The sequence below is a fragment of the Aquarana catesbeiana genome, linkage group LG03, assembly GCF_042186555.1.
Source record: "Aquarana catesbeiana isolate 2022-GZ linkage group LG03, ASM4218655v1, whole genome shotgun sequence".
In the NCBI taxonomy this organism is placed as follows: Eukaryota; Metazoa; Chordata; class Amphibia; order Anura; family Ranidae; genus Aquarana; species Aquarana catesbeiana.
Window position 1 is genome coordinate 555,368,209 of NC_133326.1, and position 19,411 is coordinate 555,387,619.

The 19,411-nt window shown below is 45.3% G+C and overlaps 1 protein-coding gene across 1 annotated transcript in view; it reads left to right on the top strand.

Moving 5' to 3' along the window:
* The window catches only part of CAPRIN2 (caprin family member 2), a 108,691-nt gene extending 106,485 nt beyond the window's left edge, over positions 1–2,206 (top strand). Inside the window, exons 19-21 of the mRNA XM_073623595.1 lie at positions 461–561; positions 1,139–1,202; positions 1,650–2,206. Coding sequence (XP_073479696.1) covers positions 461–561; positions 1,139–1,202; positions 1,650–2,206 — 722 coding nt within the window. The remainder of the gene's footprint in view (positions 1–460; positions 562–1,138; positions 1,203–1,649) is intronic.
* Positions 2,207–19,411: the final 17,205 nt, after the last annotated feature.

Sequence of the window (19,411 nt, forward strand, 5' to 3'; positions counted from 1 at the left end):
TAAGACCGGGATGCCATTAAAGTTCATGTGGGTGTAAAGGCAGGCGTCCCAATACTTTTGGTAATATAGTGTTGATCTAAAACTGGCAATTGGGGTGGGACGGAAATTGGCAACTTAAAACCACAGTCCCGAACCCAAACCTCACTGGTTATACAGGAGTTTGCCATCTTGTGGTAAAGCAGACTGATCTGCTGTGAAAGGTGATGGTAAACTGAAAAATATTCAGATAGGTTTCCCAATGTCCGGTTCTATATAAATAACAAATGTCCACAATGAATAACTGAAATATTAAAGTACAGTTAAAATGACTCTGGATAAAAGCAGAATACCATAACTGCAGGCTGAGGTGTTTTTCTCAATTAGCCCTGAAGCAAAATAGCACACTAACAGGCTCTGCATGATTTTGGCATCCTGTGGCTTTTTGTTCAGCTTTCACATCTTGAACAAATTTTTCCTGCAGGTCCAGAAACCTTTAGAGGAGCCCAATGTGTCCCTAATGGTATGTACGGACATGGACCATGCCCCGGGAGAGACTTTCCAGTTACTCAGGTCCTATCGCGGGTAGGTAGACTTTTAGTTGAATTGCTGACTTGGTGATTTAATGTTCTGGTCTCCTCTTAAAAATGACAAAGGCACTTTTAGAAATGCTTGGTAATGACCATTTGCAAACAAACTTTTAGAATTTTTGTTCTTGGGCTAGAACTTTTTTTTTTTCCCTCCCCATTCTACTCATGGCAGACTTTTTCAGCGAGGGTCAACTAATTAGTTAATAAATATCACTTCCTAGGTTTTTGGGTCTGCTCCCTTGAACATGTGACAGGGCACATCTGAGGAAGGCACTGGTGAGGAACCTTCCTAGGATGCATTGGAGGTCTTGGTTAACATTACTGAGGCCTTACTCAACCAGGAAGTGGCAAAATGGTAACAAAGTAGAAGCCAAAGCTTAATAAGATTTTGAAGTTTTCATATTGTGTTTTTTTTTTTTTTTTTTTTTTTTGGGGGGGGGGGGGGCTTTAAGCAACACACCACTTAATGCAATGACTTGCCTTCAATATAGTATTGAATGGCTAGGCCAGTGAGTGGCTGGCGGGCAAACTTTGCTTTAATGCTTGTTGACTTTTTTTTTTTTTTTTTGTAGGATACAAATGCCCATCTGTGTCACAAGCGAAGTGTCACTCCTAGTACACGCTCTACTGCAAGAAGTGAGTACCAATATTAGTCTGCATCCTAGGATGAAAGTAAAATTGGTGTGTAGAGTCCAACTAGCCAATTGAGTTAACAGTCTAATTTTAACAATGATACTTGCGACGAACCACAAATGTAAATTAAAATATTTCAATTTAAAATATGTTCAAGTTAATGCTTAAGTGCAAATCCGAAACGTGTTTCCATTAAATCTGTAAAACTGGGCATACATTGGGGTGGGGATTTTTTTCTTGGCAGTGTGATCAGGCCTAATAGCCTGTAATGAATTACTTTGAATAATGTTTGCATGTAGTGGTAATCGTACAATTTGCACAATAACTCAATTGCTTTTCTCAACAATTCAGGGTTTTTTTTTTTTTTTTTTGCAATCATAGCTCTGTGTGCTTGGTAGGTGGCACTGTAAACTGTCTGCAGTAACTGACTAAAATACATTTTTACTTCAGACTGGAACGACTCTCAGCTTGGCAGTCCAGAGCATGAGGAAAGTTTCAACAGTACGGACTCTGGCCAAGGAGATTCCCGCAGCATGACGTCAGTTGACATGTCCATTAACAACCAAGCCACCATCCTTCCTGTTCATGTTTACCCCCTCCCCCAACAAATGAGGGTTGCCTTCTCTGCTGCCAGGACCTCAAACTTTGCTCCAGGTACCTTAGATCAGCCGATTACCTTCGACCTCTTGCTCAACAACCTAGGAGACACCTTTGATTTCCAGATGGGCCGTTTTATGTGTCCTGTTAACGGCACATATGTCTTCATCTTTCATATGCTAAAGCTTGCTGTCAATGTTCCACTGTACGTTAACCTGATGAAGAACGAAGAGGTAATGGTTTCAGCCTATGCCAATGATGGTGCTCCTGACCATGAAACAGCCAGCAACCATGCTGTCCTACAACTTTTCCAAGGTGACCAGATATGGTTAAGGCTACACAGAGGAGCAATTTATGGCAGTAGCTGGAAGTACTCCACTTTTTCTGGGTATCTACTGTACCAGGATTGACCAGCCAGTTTCTTGATGCTGGGGCCAGTACATGAGCAACTTGAGTACTGGTGAAATGGTTTCTTGTTTACCAATGCAGTTGTGTGATTTGGAACTGGATAGGCCATGCAGAGTTTCTATAGTCTAAAGCTGGCCATACATTATACAGTTTTCTTCAATTTTCTTTAGATTTACCTTTTAACAATGTAGTGCAAGGGCTTGCCTGATTGCATACAAATTGAAAGCTTTTAGGTTTGGCGACATATCTTATATGGTTTGGGTAAATCTAAAGGAAAATTGTATAATGTATGGCCAGCTTTGGGTGTTCACCACAACACCATGGAAATGTTATCTGGTCTAAATCTGGATGCACAAATGTAGTCATCCCATAATGCTTTGGTGAAAAGTGTGGGTTTTTGTCACTTAAATAAGGATTCTGGTGTGTAGCAAGGTCTGCTGGTGTTTGTATGGAGTGGAACTGCTTTAAATAAACACTGCTTGCAATCTTCTGTGTCATTTATGGTTTAATTTTTAAATCCTAATGAAGAATGGACAAAAACCTCCCAAACAAGTTCTCCTTACCGCTGCTAGCTTCTTTTAAGAAACCTGTATTTAGTAGACAAGGGCTATTTGATAAGCCCAGACATGGCTTTAGAGTGAAACGTTTTAAAAAGTTATAGGTTCCAACAATGAACTTCTGTTGCTGCTGCTTGGTCTGTTACATACACCCTCCAAATGCACTTAAGCTCAAAATAGTTGGCAGCTCCTACAGGAAGGTAGGAGCACGCTGTATTTCTGGCACTATTTTGTACTTGCAGCATATTTAAGGAGGTTATAACCTGGGCATGTGTGAAGGTTTTGCACAAATGTACCAATCCTATTTTGCCTTCACTATTTGTCAAACGTTGGCATTTACTGGTGCTAAATAGTTAAATTATGGTCCGTGTGTAAACCTAACAATCATTTGCTCCATTTCGGTCTGATAGTTTACCAGATACATATCCTACTAAAACAATTTCTGGTTCAATTTCAAATGCAAATGTCGGAATTGGCAGTAATCTACTAAAACCATTTCAGATGCAAAATTGCTTGTTGATCCTGCCAGAAATCTGTTGAGCTCTTTATACCCTGTGCAATTGGCCTCTGCTGCACATAAACAAGCTATCACTTCTGCTTAAGTTTAAACTACAAACATATTCCCCTGGATAAAATATGGGAGTTCACCGCTCTAAGACGATCACTTCTCCTGGGATCAGCTGTCTCCAGTCAGGTTGGGCGCTGGCTGTGTTAGTAACAGAGACATAGAAACAAAATGTTTTCGCTTATCACACCAGATATGGTGCTTAATCATAGCTATGATTAAGCACAATATCTGGTGTGAAACGTGTTAGCTGTGCAGTTGGTCTGTATTCACTTATGGTTTGAACTGTTTTTACAAAATAAAAGTGAATATTGGAGTGCGGCTATCCAGCATCATTTTTGTTTCTACAAATATATTCCCCTAATGTTATGGAGGTAAGGGGTAGGTGTTCTGTACTAAACACTCTAGAATAGAAGTTTCAAACTTGTGAACATCCTCTTTAGTAAATCAACCCCAGCATGTTTTTGGTAGAATTTGTATGTTGACCAAGAAATTTTTGCATGTGTGTCCCCACAATCTGTATATAATGAAATTTGTAGCCAACCTTCCCTTGCAGCTGACTGTAGGTGATAACTACAGCTTAAGATCTGCTAAACAAAGATCGGGCTTTGTGTATTCCCTTTGATAGAACTCCCAACTTTCAGATGGAAAAGGGTGGAAGATGACCTTTAGCAAAAAGATGTAGTTAAAGGACACACAACTGCCATGCCCCCAGTTGCGTGGCCCATGAAGACATAAGAAGCCAACCAAGAATTGTCTACACCCACAAGGGGTGTGTGTGTGTGTTTTTGTTTTCTTAGTTTTTTTTTTTTAACCATGTTGTAAGGATTGTGTAAAAGGTTTAGTGTAGTGTAACGCTTCTGATGAGCACAGACCATTTATTAAACAGGCCTACACATCCCTCAAAAAAGGGGGAAGTAAAGAGACATGGCAACCAGTCCAAAAGAGTGGCATGTCCTTCTGAATGAGGGACAGTTGGTCATACTCATATCTTTAGGGACGAATGAGCATTGATTGGCCTTGCACGAACTGTACATAACTGTCATGTATGAAAAAGAAAATTCATTCCAGTAAACATCATGGGACACAGGCTAATATTCATTACCTGCTGGGTTATACTCCATCTCCAGGTGAATGGACACTGGTAGACAAAAGGTCTTGAGACAGGAAGTGATCCCCATATATAACCCCTCCCCTCCCATTCAGGAAGTACTTCAGTTTTTTTTTTTTTACCAGTGTCTGCAAGGTGGATGGCACAGTTTGCGCTTGAGGTCTCTAGTCCCACAAACTGTTCTTAAATCAAGGGTTTGACCGATGAGATCCAATAGACAGACTTTATATGCTTGGATAAATGGTACCCGAGCCTCACAAAGAAGACTCAAGATCCTGCGGGGTTTTGCCTGTAATGTGGCCTCCGGGCGCTGGACCCTGCAAAGTGGAATCCTGGACACCACAGCGCTAAGGCATTCCTGCAGGGTGCTGTACAGGTCCAAGGGAGTGGACTCTAAACATGAAAAGGGTACCCAGTCTTTGAAGGTCTTCATGTGACAGGAACCCGCCGTGATGGGTGAAGTTTGGGCTTAGTTTCTAAGCTGCCCTGCGCGTGGACAGGTAAGTGAAACCCCTTTTCTTTCTTATTGTGGGGTGTCCCAGTGATTGTTACAATCTACAAGCTAGAGGCCGGATACCTGTGTGCAGTGACCATATGGGGGAGTTTTGGGCTAGCGGTGCATGTTTTGCAAAGTGTACTTTTTTTTTTTTTTTCTTGTGTCTGGATGTTTTTACCTGTATGATGGTGCACGACGGTGCGTCATTTTGGCCTCGGTTCACCATGGCGCACGTGCATTCGCAAAAGCGCTGCTGGACGTAGCAGTTTGGCGGCCATGGCGCACGCTGCTTTGCTGCACAGGCGCAGTAGCCTTTATCTGGGTGCACGAAGATTTGCGTCATGCGTGAATACAGCCATGCCCGCGCACGTGCGTACGCACAGATGCATTAAGGTGAAAAAACTTCCGACAATACCGCTGCCCCCACCACCCCCCCTCCCCCCCTCCCCCCCCCCGTTTTACTTTCGTGACCCCTCGAAAGTCCCGCGCTCGCTCCCGACATCCTCTTTGCCGCTCAGCCTGGCCGCTGATTGGCTACAGTGGATGGATTGAAGGCAGCACAGCCATTGGCTCGTGCTGCTGTCAATCACATCCAATGATGCGGGCCAAGTGATACAGTGAGCGGCTATAGCTGCTGGCTGTATCACGGGAGCGCGCCCGCATGAACTAACCACCATGCGAGGGAGCTCGCATTAAGGTGGTGAGTCCTTGCGGGGAGGAGCTGAAACAACTGCCAAGGGACCCCAGAAGACCAGGTTCGGGGCAACTCTGTGCAAAACGAGCTGCACAGTGAAGGTAAGTATAAGATGTTTGTTATTTAACCACTAGACATCCGTGCTATGGCCGAATGACGGCCACAGCGCAGACCTGCATTCCCGGGAGGCCGTCATATGACGGCCTCCCCTGTGCGCGCACTGCAGGCGCGCTGTGATTAGAGTCTGAGACTCGGCTGATCACTGATCCGTGTAAGGGGCCGGTCCCGGCCCCTTACCATGTGATCAGCTGTCAGCCAATGACAGCTGATCACATGATGTAAACAAAACATCGGTAATCGTGAGTAGAAAAAAAAGCCGATCACCGGCTCACATGTCGGGGACATCGGTCCCAAAGTGGAAGAGGCACATGTGCCACCTAACAGTGCCCACAGTGCCAATCAGTGCCACCTGCCAGTGCTGCCTATCACTGCCGCCCCATCAGTGCCCATCACTGCCGGAGAAAAATTACCCGTTTTTTTTAAATTTTTTTTTTAATTCAGTTTTTTAAATTTTTTTTAACCAAAAGTAAAAACCGCAGAGGTGATCAAATACCACCAAAAAGCTCAATTTGTGTTGAAAAAATAATTTAATTTGGGTACAGTGTTGTATGACCGCGCAATTGTCATTCAAAGTGCGTCAGCGCTGAAAGCTGAAAATTGGTCTGGATAGGAGGGGGGTTTAAGTGCCCGGTAAGCAAGTGGTTAAAAAAAAAAATATACCTTTACAACCCCTTTAAGTTGCCTCTTGCAGAGGTGACTGCGCCTCCTGGTCCTCTTTGGGATCCCTGAGGCCTCTTCAGGCTGCGTAGGCTTTTCCCCTACACCCCCTGAGGCCTCTTCAGGCTGCGTAGGCTTTTCCCCTACACCCCCTGTTGGAACAGGCGGTGTATGCTGATTGGGAACCTGGCAGGGTTTTTGTTCCTCCTAAGGTTTTCCCTTTAATATCCCATGGCTAAAAAGTTCGTTAAAAATTGGAGCATGCCAGCTATAGATGCAGCAGTCTCTTAATCAAGAACTTGACTTGTGCAGTAGATAAAGCACAGGGTGTGAAATACCCTGTTTACAAAGAAAAGGAAGCCTTTAATAATGACTCCAATTTCTTGCCAAGGATCAGGTCAAACTGCCTGATAGGCCTAACCAGTAGGATGATCTGCCTGAAAATAAGACATTCCTTGAGCGCTGTGTTTTTTACTGTTGACGCCTTAAAGGATTCAATACAGCAGGTTTCTCGTTTGGCTCTTGTCTGTACATATGCGCAGACTTTTGTGGCTTAAGATCTGGTCAGCTGAGCTTCCTTGTAAAGTTGTTGGCAGGTTTCCCTTTTTCATGGGGAATTTTTATTTAGTGATTATTTGGACAAATATATCTAAAAGATTTCTGGAGGGAAGAGTTCACTACTTCCTGTGATGAAAAGCACCAGACATCCCTCGTTTAAAACCTCAGGGACTGCTTCCTCAAATGTGTCAGCATCAAGGCAGTTTCGCTGCCAACAGGTCACTAGGGCCAGGGGCAAGCCGCAGGGCCAAAAGAAGCCCTGGGTCAAAGATTCTAAATCCAGCACCAAGCCCTCCTTTTGAGGGGACTCCCCCACTCCAATGAGTGGGGGGGGGGAAGGCTGCTGCATTTTGCGGACATTTTGGAGAACAATAATTCAGGACGAGTGGGTCACCTCAATTGTATATCGCGGTTACAAGCTGGTGTTATGGGGGGGGGGGTTCCCTCTTAGGTTTTTAAGATCCAGCGTTCCCTTGGATCCGCCAAAAAAACTTATTGCTTCAGGTACTACATCAAGGAGTGGTTCCTGTATCCAAAAGGGGCACAGGGTTTTAATCAAACCTGTTTACGGTTCAGAAACCAAGCTAGGACGCAAGGCCCGTTTTGGACCTAAGATCCCTGAACAAGTATCTACTGATACAGTCCTGTTGGAGTCTGCTCCAGTAGTAGCCTCACTCCTGAGGGGAGACTTTCTAGCCTCCATCGATATGACACGTATTTACACATGCCTATCTTTCAGCCTCATCAGAGGTTCCTACATTTTGCAGTAGAGGAACATAATTTCATTTGTGGCTCTATCCTTCGGGCTTTCTACAGCTCCCCAGGTGTTCACAAAGGTCTTGGCACTAATACTGGGTCTTTTTCAAGGGCCCAAGGGATCCTGGTGCCCAGGTATCTGGATGACCTCCTGCTCAGAGATCACTCATTACAGGCTCTAACGGAGCATAGTATGCACAGTGCGTTATTTGAAAAGCGTAGGCTGGATCATAAATACCGAAAAGTCAGCCTTGACACCAGCTCAGTCTAAAGTATTTAGATCTGATCCTAGATACGGTTCAAGCAAGAGTATTCTTGCCACCTGTAAGGATATGTGCCCTGAAGGTTCAGGTGCTTCGTAAGGGGCACCAACCAGACACCCCTCCATTTGGCTCTGTATGAGTCTTCTAGGGAGGATGGTATCCTCTGAGGCAGTGCCCTATACCCAATTCCATTCCAGGCCTTTACAACAAGACCTCTTGTTGGCTTGGAACAGAAGACAAGCCCTGGATTATCCAGTGCGCTTATCTCCTTGGGCACACTTAAGCCTAAACTGGTGGTTGCAGGATCAGAACCTGTGAAAGGTAAAATCCTTTCTCCTTAACTTGGAGAGTGCTGACTATAGATGCCAGTCTCTCAGGCTGGGCAGCGACCCTAGACGGGCTCACAGCTCAGGGGAAATGGTCAGGGACAGAACAGATCCTGCCCATTAACTTCCTGGAATTACAGGCAGTATGTCTGGCCCTTCGCTCCTGGACGGTGGAGCTTCAGGACTGCCCCATCAGGGTTCATTCCGACAATGCCACTGCAGTGGCCTATATAAACCACCAAGGCGGTACCAGGAGTCGTTCACCTCTGAAGGAGGTGAACCACATACTAGCCTGGGCAGAGGGACATGTGCCGATTCTATCAGCAGTCCATATCCTGGGAGTAGCTAACTCTCAGCCGCCAGCAGATCTGCCTGGGGGAATGGTCCCTACACCCAGGGGTGTTCCAGAAAATTTGCCAGCGTTGGGGATGGCCAGAGGTTGACCTATTGGCATCCAGGTTCAACAACAAGCTACAGCAATTTGTGTCCCAAGCAAGGGATCCTCTGGCAATCTGAGCAGATGCTCTGATGGTTCCATGGAGCCAGTACATTCATTGTTTTACCTCCAATCCCTCTCCTTCCACATTTGTTGCGCAGGATTCGGAGAGAGGGGGTTCCAGTCATTCTGGTGGCACCAGCCTGGCCCAGAAGGCCCTGGTTCCCGGAGATTGTGAGACTGACAATAGATGGGCCATGGACGCTTCCACAACACCCGATCTACTGTTTCAAGGTCCTATATTCCACCCCAATATACCGTCTCTAAATCTGACGGCATGATTTTTGAAGCCAGGGTGCTGAAGGACCGTGGCATCTCGGGACCAGTAGTGTCTACCCTAGTGAATGCTAGAAAAGCTTTTACTAGGAAGATTTTCATAGAGTCTGGAAGACTCTTATAGCTTGGTGTGAAGCCAGAAAAATGGCATCCTCGGAAATACGTGATTGGGAGAATTCTCTTTTCTACAGTCAGCTGTGGAAATCAGACTGGCTTTGAGTACAATCGGAGGTCAGATTTCGGCCTTGTCAGTATTCTTCCAAAGGGCTTTAGCATCCCGTTCGTTAGTCTGAACCTTTATGCAGGGGGCAACTTGTTTGCTTCCCCCCCATTAGGTCACCTATTTGTCCTTGGGACTTGAACTTGGTGCTGTCTGTGTTACAGAAACAGCCATTTGAACCGATTAAGGAAATTACGTTAGACTTGCTGTCACGCAAGCTAGCCTTCCTGATGGCCATCACCTTGGCTAGAAGGGTGTCGGAGTTGGGAGGCCCTTTCGTGCAGGGAACCATACTTGATCCTTCACCATGACAGGGTCGTGTTACGACCTGTTCCATCCTCTTTGCCAAAAGTGGTGTTGGCCTTTCATTTAAATAAGGACATTTTGCCTTTTTTTTCTCTCAGCCTCACTCGGCGGAAGAGAGACGACTGCATTCATTGGACATTGTCCGGGTAGTCAAGGTTTATTTGTCTAGATCTGCGGAGAGCTGAGGATCAGACTCCTTTTTTGTTTTGCCAGAAAGACCCAAGAAGGGGCAGGCAGCTTCCATTGCCAATTGGGTCCGTCAATTGATCATTCAGGCCTATGGTCTGAAACCTAAAGCTCCTCCCTTTTTAGGGTGAGAGCTCATTCTACCAGGGGTGTAGGAACCTCCTCGGCTTTTCACAATCGGGTATCTGTGGCCCAGATTTGTAAGGCTGCTACCTGGTCTTCAGTGCATACGTTATCAAAACTTTATCAAGTGGATGTTCGAGCAGCTGAGGATTTGGCTTTCGGCCGCAGTGTATTGCAGGCTGCTGTATAAGTTGACGGCTATTATTGACAGGGTGTCTCCCTTACCTCAAGACTATTGCTCTGGGACGTCCCAGCAGGTAATGAATATTGGCCTAACTCTGTGTCCCATGATGCATGAAAAAAATAGGATTTTTTTTCGTCATACTTACCTGTAAAATCCTTTGAGTATATCATGGGACACAGAGATCCCTCTCTTTTTTTGAGGATTCAGTGCTTGCTACAAAACTTGAGAACTTCCTGTATGGGATCGCTTCCTGTCTAAAGACCTTTGGTCTACCACTGTCGATTTCACCTGGAGATGGAATATAACCCAGCAGGTAATGAATATTAGCCTGACTGTCCCATGATCTCAAAGAAAAGTATTTTACAGGTAAGTATGACAAAAATCCAATTTTTCACCCCTAGCTTTTAGACCAACATTTCCTTTATATAAAATATGAAACCAAGAAGCCTGATCTATAATAAACAGGTAACTTGCGCTTAACTTGAGGCTTATAGCAGGTTCCTTATAAGCACAGTGTTAAGCTAAAAAAAGCCAAAAAATGCTTCAGTTGTATAGGGTATACGTAAAAGTTTTGAAAGATCCCCAGCACTTCTGAATCATAAGTAGCTGAAGGCTGGGCTGGGTTTTTATTCAATTTTGACTTTTAATCTAGCTTACTAACCCAGGAATATGCTATGACTTTTTGGGCACTACATGGATGTATTCCACATAACCTATGCATCTTTTTAAGTTATAATGTATGGCATTAGGAGTGGGGCAAAGATTATGTTTCCACTAATCTTCTAAATCTAAAAATGGAGCAGATGCTACTCCTAATTAACAAAGGGGTAGGCATGACCATTTTTCTGTTAAGTACCATTTTGTGCTTTTGATTTATAGCACTTTAACACAAACGTCTTCTCCTCTCATGTCTTCTCTGCTCCTTCAGATAACTAATTCTTTTTTTTCTTTTTTTTTTTCCCCTCAGACTCCCATCTACTGTGCATGACACAAAATGACATGTCCTTGCTAAGACTTATTATAAATGCTGTTTGTATTGTCTATATTAGGTTAGTGGTTGTAAAGACTCAAGGTTTTTTATCTTTAAGCGCTCTATGCATTAAGGTAAAAAATCCTGTGTGAAGCAGTACCCCAGCCCCTCTAAAACTTACCTGAGCCCCATCTCGATCCAGCAACGTGCACAAACTCTTCAGGTCTCTCTTCATTGGCTGAGACATCAGCGGTAGGCTATTGGCTCCCACTATAGTCAATCACAGGAGAGGGCAGAGCTAAGCCACGCTCTGTGAATGAACACATGGAGCAGCGGCTCAGTAGCCCCCATCGCAAGCTGCTTGCAATGGGGGCAATAAGCTGGAGGGAGGGGCCTGGAGCGCCAGCAGGGGACCCAAGAAGAGGATTGGAACTGCTCTGTGCAAAGCCATTGCACAGTGACCTTTTTATGGTGCCTTGCCCAAGGTCAAAGATCTTGCCTTGTCCCCATGTTTTGAAATTTGTTTAGGGCAGGTAGCCTCCACTTTCACCAATGTCAAGTTTTTTTTTTTTTCGCTTTTAATTGTCCACCTTCCCCACGCCATCTGAGTATAAATTCTGTACCCATTCCTAAAAGGCAAGTGAGGTGTAGGCATGCCCTTTTTTGTAAAGTGCCATTTTCCAAGGCACGTACAAACACTAGTGCTCCACTTCAAACCTTTTTATGCAAGTGCACTTTCTCATCTCTCCCTCAGGCTACTTTTTTTCCCATTTCTTCACCCTTTTAACATGATCTCACTAACCTTCGTTTTTGCAATAATGCCCTCTCAAACTCATTTTTTACCCCTCTTTTCCACCTCGCAGCCTATACACATCACCCTCACCTCTGCCCTCTCATTACCGCACTTATCTCCTGCTACTTCTGACCTGACATCACATGTTACCACTTGCAAATCACTGGGACATTTACCCTCTCATATCCTGCTACCTCCTCACCTCCCATTACTCTTATTCTGTCAGGATATCAACACAAACTCTGGCCCTTCATCTAATGCTCACCTCCAGAACTGGCGGTTCTCTGGCAGCAGCACAACCCTTTCTCTCTGAAGTACCCACCATCCTCGGTGACTTTAACATTCGAGTCCATGTTAACGACGAAGCCACCTCAACTACTCAACCTAACCACCTCCTTTTACCTAACAAAATGGACACACACCAATGGCAATATCCTCATCCTTGTCCTGCCTTTGCACTCCCTGCAACTTCTCTAAAACACTTTTCCTCTGATAAGAACCATATCGGGGGGAGAAAGGAGGTGGAAGAGCAGAACTTCCCCTTTTGGGTGAAGTTCCACTTTAATGACACCACAAAACAACTTATTTACTCCCCGGTTATCTTCTACATTGCCTGCTGCAGCTCTCCTCACTGGCCTACCTTTACACAGGCTTTTCCCTTCAGTCTACCATGAAGGCTACTGCTAGCCTTAGTAAGGGCTGTGGCTGTTTGGTAATATACACTAGTCCTCAAGACTCTGCTCATGTAGTGTAATTGCTGCCCGAGCAGAGAAATGCAAGATGTCTGACAGCTCGCACCCTCTGTCACAAGGTCACACCTGGTGGGAATATGTGGTAGTTTACTTTATGGCATTCCCTTTGTTAATCATAGATCTGTGCTTGTTTCTCTTGCACTCTGAAATAGAAACTGGCACCGGTGGTGCAGATAAACATGATATACAGTATCTCACACAAGTGAGTACACCCCTCATATTTTTGTAAATATTTTATTATCTTTTCATGTGACAACACTGAAGAAATTACTACAATGTAAAGTAGTGAGTGTACAGCTTGTATAACAGTGTAAGTTTACTGTCCCCCCCCCCCCCCCCAAAAAAAAAAAAAACTCAAAACACAGCCATTAATGTCTAAACCACTGGCAATAAAAGTGAGTACACTCCTAAGTAAAAATGTCCAAATTAGGCCCATTAGCCCTTTTCCCTCCCTGGTGTCATGTGACTCGTTAGTGTTACAAGGTCACAGGTGTGAATGGGGAGCAGGTGTTTGGTGTTATCACTCACTCTCATACTGGTCACTGGAAATTCAACATGGCGCCTCATGGCAAAACTCTGAGGAGCTGAAAAAAATTGTTGCTCTACATAAAGAAGGCCTAGGCTATAAGAGGATTGCCAAAACTCAAACTGAGCTGCAGCACTGTGGCCAAGACCATACAGCGGTTAACCAGAACAGGTTCCACTCGGAACAGGCCCCGCCATGGTCGACCAAAGAAGTTGAGTGCACGTGCTTAGCGTCATATCTAGAGGTTGTTTTTGGGAAATGGATGTATGAGTGCTGCCAGCATTGCTGCCGAGGGTTGAAGCGGTGGGGAGGTCAGCCTGTCAGTGCTCAGACCATACGCCGCACACTGCATCAAATTGGTCTGTATGGCTGTCATCCCAGAAGGAAGCCTCTTCTAAAGATGCACAAGAGCCCGTAAACCGTTTGCTGAAGACAAGCAGACTAAGGACATGGATTACTGGAACCATGTCCTGTGGTCTGATGAGACCAAGATGAAGGTATTTTGGTTCAGATGGTGTCAATCCTGTGTGGCAGCAACCAGGTGAGGAGTACAAAGACAAGTGTGTCGTGCCTACAGTCAAGCATGGTGGGCGTGTCATGGTCTGGGGCTGCATGAGTGCTGCCAGCACTGGGGGGGGGTTACAGTTCATTTAGAAAACCATGAATGCCAACATGTACGGTGACATACTGAAGCAGAGCATGATCCCCTCCTTTCAGAGACAGTATTCCAACATGATGACCACTGCCTTGCTAAAGAATCTGAGGGTAAAGGTGATGGACTGGCCAAGCATGTCTCCAGACCTAAACCCTATTAAGCATCTGTGGGGCATCCTCAAACGGAAGGTGGAGGAGAGCAAGGTTTCTAGCATCCCCCAGCTCCGTGATGTCATGGAGGAGTGGAAGAGGACTCAGTGGCAACCTGTGAAGCTCTGGTGAACGCCCTGCCCAAGAGGGTTAAGGCAGTGCTGGAAAATGGCCACACAATATTGACACTTTGGGCTCAATTTGGAAATTTACACTGTTATACAAGCTGTACACTTGCTACTTTACATTGTAGCAAATTGTCATTTCTTCAGTGTCACATGAAAAGATATAATAAAGTTACAAAAAATGTGAGGGGTGTACTCCCTTTTGTGAGATACTGTAGGTCTATTATGGCACGTGGGGTCTGGGTCATTCCCCAGAAAGTGTATGTGGAATACATCTGTTGTGAATACGAGTCCCAGTATGTTCCTAACCTAGTCAAAACTATGACTTTCTCTTTCAAAACCTGTGCTGCAGGTAGGGTTGCCACCTTTTCATCAAGTCAAACCTGAACACTTTAACAGCGCACTGAATTTTTTGTTGTAGTATACAAAACAAATGAAAACAAAATGTAATACAACTGGATGTAAATCCTGTATAACCTTTTTTAAAAATTGTGCTGCACCAAAATGCATGGTATCTTGTTACCAAACGTTTTGCCACAGCTGAATGAGCGCAAAAGCAAGGGGTGTGGTAGTGCCATTAAGACTTAAAGGCACCACTGCACACCTGCAAAAGGGCTGTATGGTTTTTATGCATTGCAGGAATGCACACAATTTTGTGCACAATCCTGCGGTGCAAAAATGTCCACCTAGAACAGGGGTAATAAACTGAAATTCAAGGCGGCCCAGTTACTAAAAAAAAGTCCAGCTGGGGTCCAAATTGCTCTCTAATATAATGTAAAAGTAGATTAATTGCATCCATATTTCAAGTAAAAGAAAATTAGAACCAGCTTACATAAGGTGTGTCCCCTTCTGGCGTCCCCATCGGGTATCCCCACCAGAGCTCCCCCTTACATCTTGTGTCCATTACATCCGGTGTCCCCCACAGTCCCCCTTGCATCTGGTGTCTCCACCAGAGCTTCCCCTTACATCTGGTGCCCCTCCTTACATCAGATGTTCCCATCACAGCCTCCCTTGCATCAGATGTTCCCATCACAGCCCCCTTTGCATCAGATGTGATACCAGAGCCCCCCTTTCCCCCTGTACTCACTAACTGCAAAAAAGTTCCTCATTTCTCTTTCCAGGCTCCACACACTCCGTGTTCGTTCCTCTGCAGTGCTGCTGAGACTTTTCAGTCAGTGCCGGCTCTTTATTGCCCCCTGCAGGCTGGAGGGAGGAGAACACCTAATCCTCTCTCCAGCCATGAGCCACAATCCCACCTGAATGTGTCCAGTTTTCAGGGGGGCTCAAAACCTGGACTGTACAAGTGAATCCTGTACAGGTGGCAACTAGCTACAGGGTGCAGGGCAGATTTACACCACAGCACGGTTGTTGGAATGTGGACAGGTCAGGAGTCGCGGGCAGAATGGATACAGTCTTCCCTCTGTCCTTTAGACCTATTCATGCTGGGTAGGGGACAGTGATCGATGCTGCAGTGTAGGAATAGAATTGTTCTGCATCCAGTGGAATATTTTAGCTGTTTGCCTGCAAAATTGGATTTGACCACAAGATGGAGTCGGTGGTAAATTTACACTTTTGCAGAAACCTTTAACAAAAGTTCCCATCATTCTTCAGTCTAAGGAAGAGAAACGGGTGCATCCTGGGAACTGACGCCATCTTAGAGACTGACAGCAGGAACCAAATGGAGCACATGTTGGACTGGGACTTTCTATCCCATAAATGCTGCATTGCTGGTGAGTTACTGATCGCCATTTACAGCCTAGCTTATTTATTGTATTTCTTGTGCTGATTATATGTATTTGTATTTTTTCTTAAGTTTCACCCACCCAGTTGTTAAAGCTTCAAAATGAGACTGTCTGGTTTATTCCAGAATAGGAGAGTTTAACTGCATGTCGAGCTACACTTAGGGAAACGTGTAGCGGGGACGGAAAAAATAATTTTCTGCCTGCTCCAACCACCTGTACTGATGCTTGGACTGTGGCAGCCCCAACCCAGCTGCCCAGACTTGGACAGTAGAGAACTGGGAGAGAGTTGTCTTTTCTGAAATCAGGCGTAGCCAGGGCCGGATTAGCCACAAGGCCACAGAGGCCAGGCCTCAGGGCGGCAGTAGTGTAGGGGCGGCGCCGCTCCTGCAGCGACTTCGCGGCTGCCCCCCCTTTCGTGCTGCCGATTAGTCTATTATGGGCACCAGTGCCCATAGAAAAGATGGCCGCGAGCCGACCACGAAACTGCGCATGCGCCCTTCCGAAGCCGGCCGGGCTCGGGAAAGCTCATAAGCGCTCGGCCGGGCGGCGCATGCGCAGTAGCGTGATTGCGCCGCCATTTTTGAAAAAATTGAGAGTAGCAAGTAATGTCAGCGGTGCGGCGGGGGAGAAAGATGACATCTCTCATTGCCCGCACCGCTGTTCCGCCCTCCTCCTGGTGGCAGGCAGCATGGCAAGGGACATCCCCATCTGGTGGCAAGGGACATCCCCATCTGGTGGCAGGCAGCGTGGCAAGGGACATCCCCATCTGGTGGCAGGCAGCGTGGCAAGGGACATCCCCATCTGGTGGCAGGCATAGTGGCAAGTGACAAGAGATGGTGGCAAGTGACACGCTCAGGGCTCCCAATGATTCTGCATTATGGTGAGTTGAACTATTTCAGTTTATATTACAATGTAATGATAGAAATAATGTGTTTCAATCATCCTGACACCATAACAACCATGGTGCCGGGGATGATTGAAGCACTAACACCAGCCATTGCCTTGAAAATTTGCCTGCGAAAAATCCTTACCCCTCGCGCGCTTACCCTGAAGTATTTTTAGTCTGTACAATTAAAGCCAGTTATTTTCAGTGTTCTCGTGTGTGGAGATATGTTTTTAATTGATCTATTGTAGAAGTCATCGATAAAGGACGTGGTGTGTGTGTGTGGGGGGGGGGGGGGGGGTTGGGGCGGCATTGAAGGACCCGGCCTTGGGGCGGCAAAGGGAGTAAATCCGGGCCTGGGCGTAGCTACTGTCACAGAAGAGACTCACAATGAGCTAATCCTCAGCTCAGTTTTTGTGCAGGCTGTGGCATTGGCCAAGGACGGGTCATAGGGTGAGGTGATAGCCAGAGTATTTTGTAGACTGTTTTTTCTGCATGTGCTGAGCAGGGTGCAGCTGGCAACTGAAAGCCCCCTCCTACCTGAAACACTGCACCTGAGGCTGCAAGAGATTGGCAAATTAAGCTTCAGCTTTGAACACTGCAAGTGGTTGTTTTCCAGCTTTCCTATTTGGAATTGACTAAATGGAATATCTGAAGTGGCTCAGGATAGATGAGACATCTCTACACCAAACTGACATGGTGCATGAAAGTGTTTTTCTATTGCTTAAATCCTCATTATTGGCAGCATTCTTCCCATTTTTTTTTTGGTGGGTTTTGTATGCATTTAGCAAGAAAAGGACCAGAGGGACCCAGTGCAGTGGCATATCCTCAATGGGGGAAATGTGTTCCACTGTTCGTTCTGCTTCTACCCCAACGCCACCATCTATGCAGTCATTGGTTGCTAGGACCATCGGCATCCTAGCAACAGATGGCACGCTTTCCCAGCATGCACAGCAGGATAAAGGCTCTCTGTGCAGAGGGAGATTCTGATCGAAGTGGCAACTTTTGGTCTAAAGGAGGATACCGATCTAAAGGGAAATGAAAGACTGATCTAAGGGGGAAACTCTAATTTAAGAGGACTAATTAAGACAGGATGCCTAAATGGAACCCTGATGTAAAAAAGTGGACTCCTAATATGAACAGGGAGAGTAAAGGTTGCTAAATTTTAAAGGGGTTGTAAAGTCTGAAGGTTTATCTTAATGCATTGTATGCATTAAGAAAAACTGTGTGCAGCGCCCCCCCCAATACTTACCTGAGCCCCATCTCTGTCCAGGAGTGTGTTTTGCTTGCGTCAATCTAGCAAGGTTACTCTGTGGTTATAAGCAAGGAAGCTGAGATTTCTGCAGTGTGTAAATTGTGCTTTTTACTATACAAAGATGCTGTACATACAAAAACTATTACAATATTAGGAATACGATACAAGACTGACTGATATCTATAACAAGCAAAATGCCTAGCAACTGAACAGCCTATGGTCTAACAGTACAAATACACTTAAAGGTTACTTATCTTCTGTTACTGTATGTTCGTGATCGCCATTGGAAACGATTTTCCTGGAGCATCAGGCAAGTTTCTTCTATCCTGAGTGGTGTCAGATGTTACAGCATGATTGTGTGTGTAACATCTGACGCTACTCATGATAGAAGAAACTTGCCTGATGCTCCAGGAGAATCGTTGCCAATGGAGATCACGAACATACAGTAACAGAAGATAAGTAACCTTTAAGTGTATTTGTACTGTTAGACCATAGGCTGTTCAGTTGCTAGGCATTTTGCTTGTTATAGATATCTGTCAGTCTTGTATTGTATTCCTAATATTGTAATAGTTTATGTACAGCATCTTTTGTATAGTAAAAGCACAATTTGCACACTGCATAAATCTCAGCTGCCTTGCTTATACCACAGAGTAGCCTTGCTAGATGGACGCAAGCAAAACATTTGGGGGCTCGTGCCGCGGTCTGTGCTATAGTTCAATTGAAGCAGACCTGTTTTTTTTCTGTAGTGTGTTGTGTAGCTTGTGCTAGGTAAAATGCTGCGTAAACTGTTTAGGAAAAGCAAGGCTGCAGAGGGTTCTGGTGGCCAGAAGGAAGTGTGCAGCTTACCTATCTGGGCCAGAGACAATGAGTGGGAGCCTCTTGCCAAAGAATTTGTGAAGTATGCTTCTCCCTTGAACCTGACTTGGGGTGATAAAGTCTCAGATCATTTTGTAGATTTTAGCCTTAAGGGGTTGGATTTAAGTAAAAAAGAGAAGAGGACATTGTCCACGGTGGGCTGGTATTTCCTTAATGCTTTTTACACTGAATCACAGAGGAGGCGGAGGCAGAAGTTAAGGTATTAAAAGACCAGCTAGAAGTTGCTTCAGAGTGTGTGCATTCAACTGCTAGTCGGGCTGATGATTTGCAGGAGCGGTGTGCAGCCCTCATGACCAAATCAATCAATGCCTTAAGGAAAAGGAAGGGCCGTAAACCTGTTAGTAAAGCCAGGGTACGTGCCGTTGTCGCATCCCGAAATTGGGATTGTGAGGATGAGGAGATAGTTTGATATTTTGCATGATGATCTGCTAGTGCGAAAGAAAAGTATGCCAGACCTCTCATTACTAAGCATAGGAAACGGCAACATGATAGAGAGGATATGGCAGATGGGGAGGTGCATTATTGCAACCCCAGAGATGTTGAATTTTCAGAAGTACGGGAGTTTACACAATCTGAACTCCATGAGC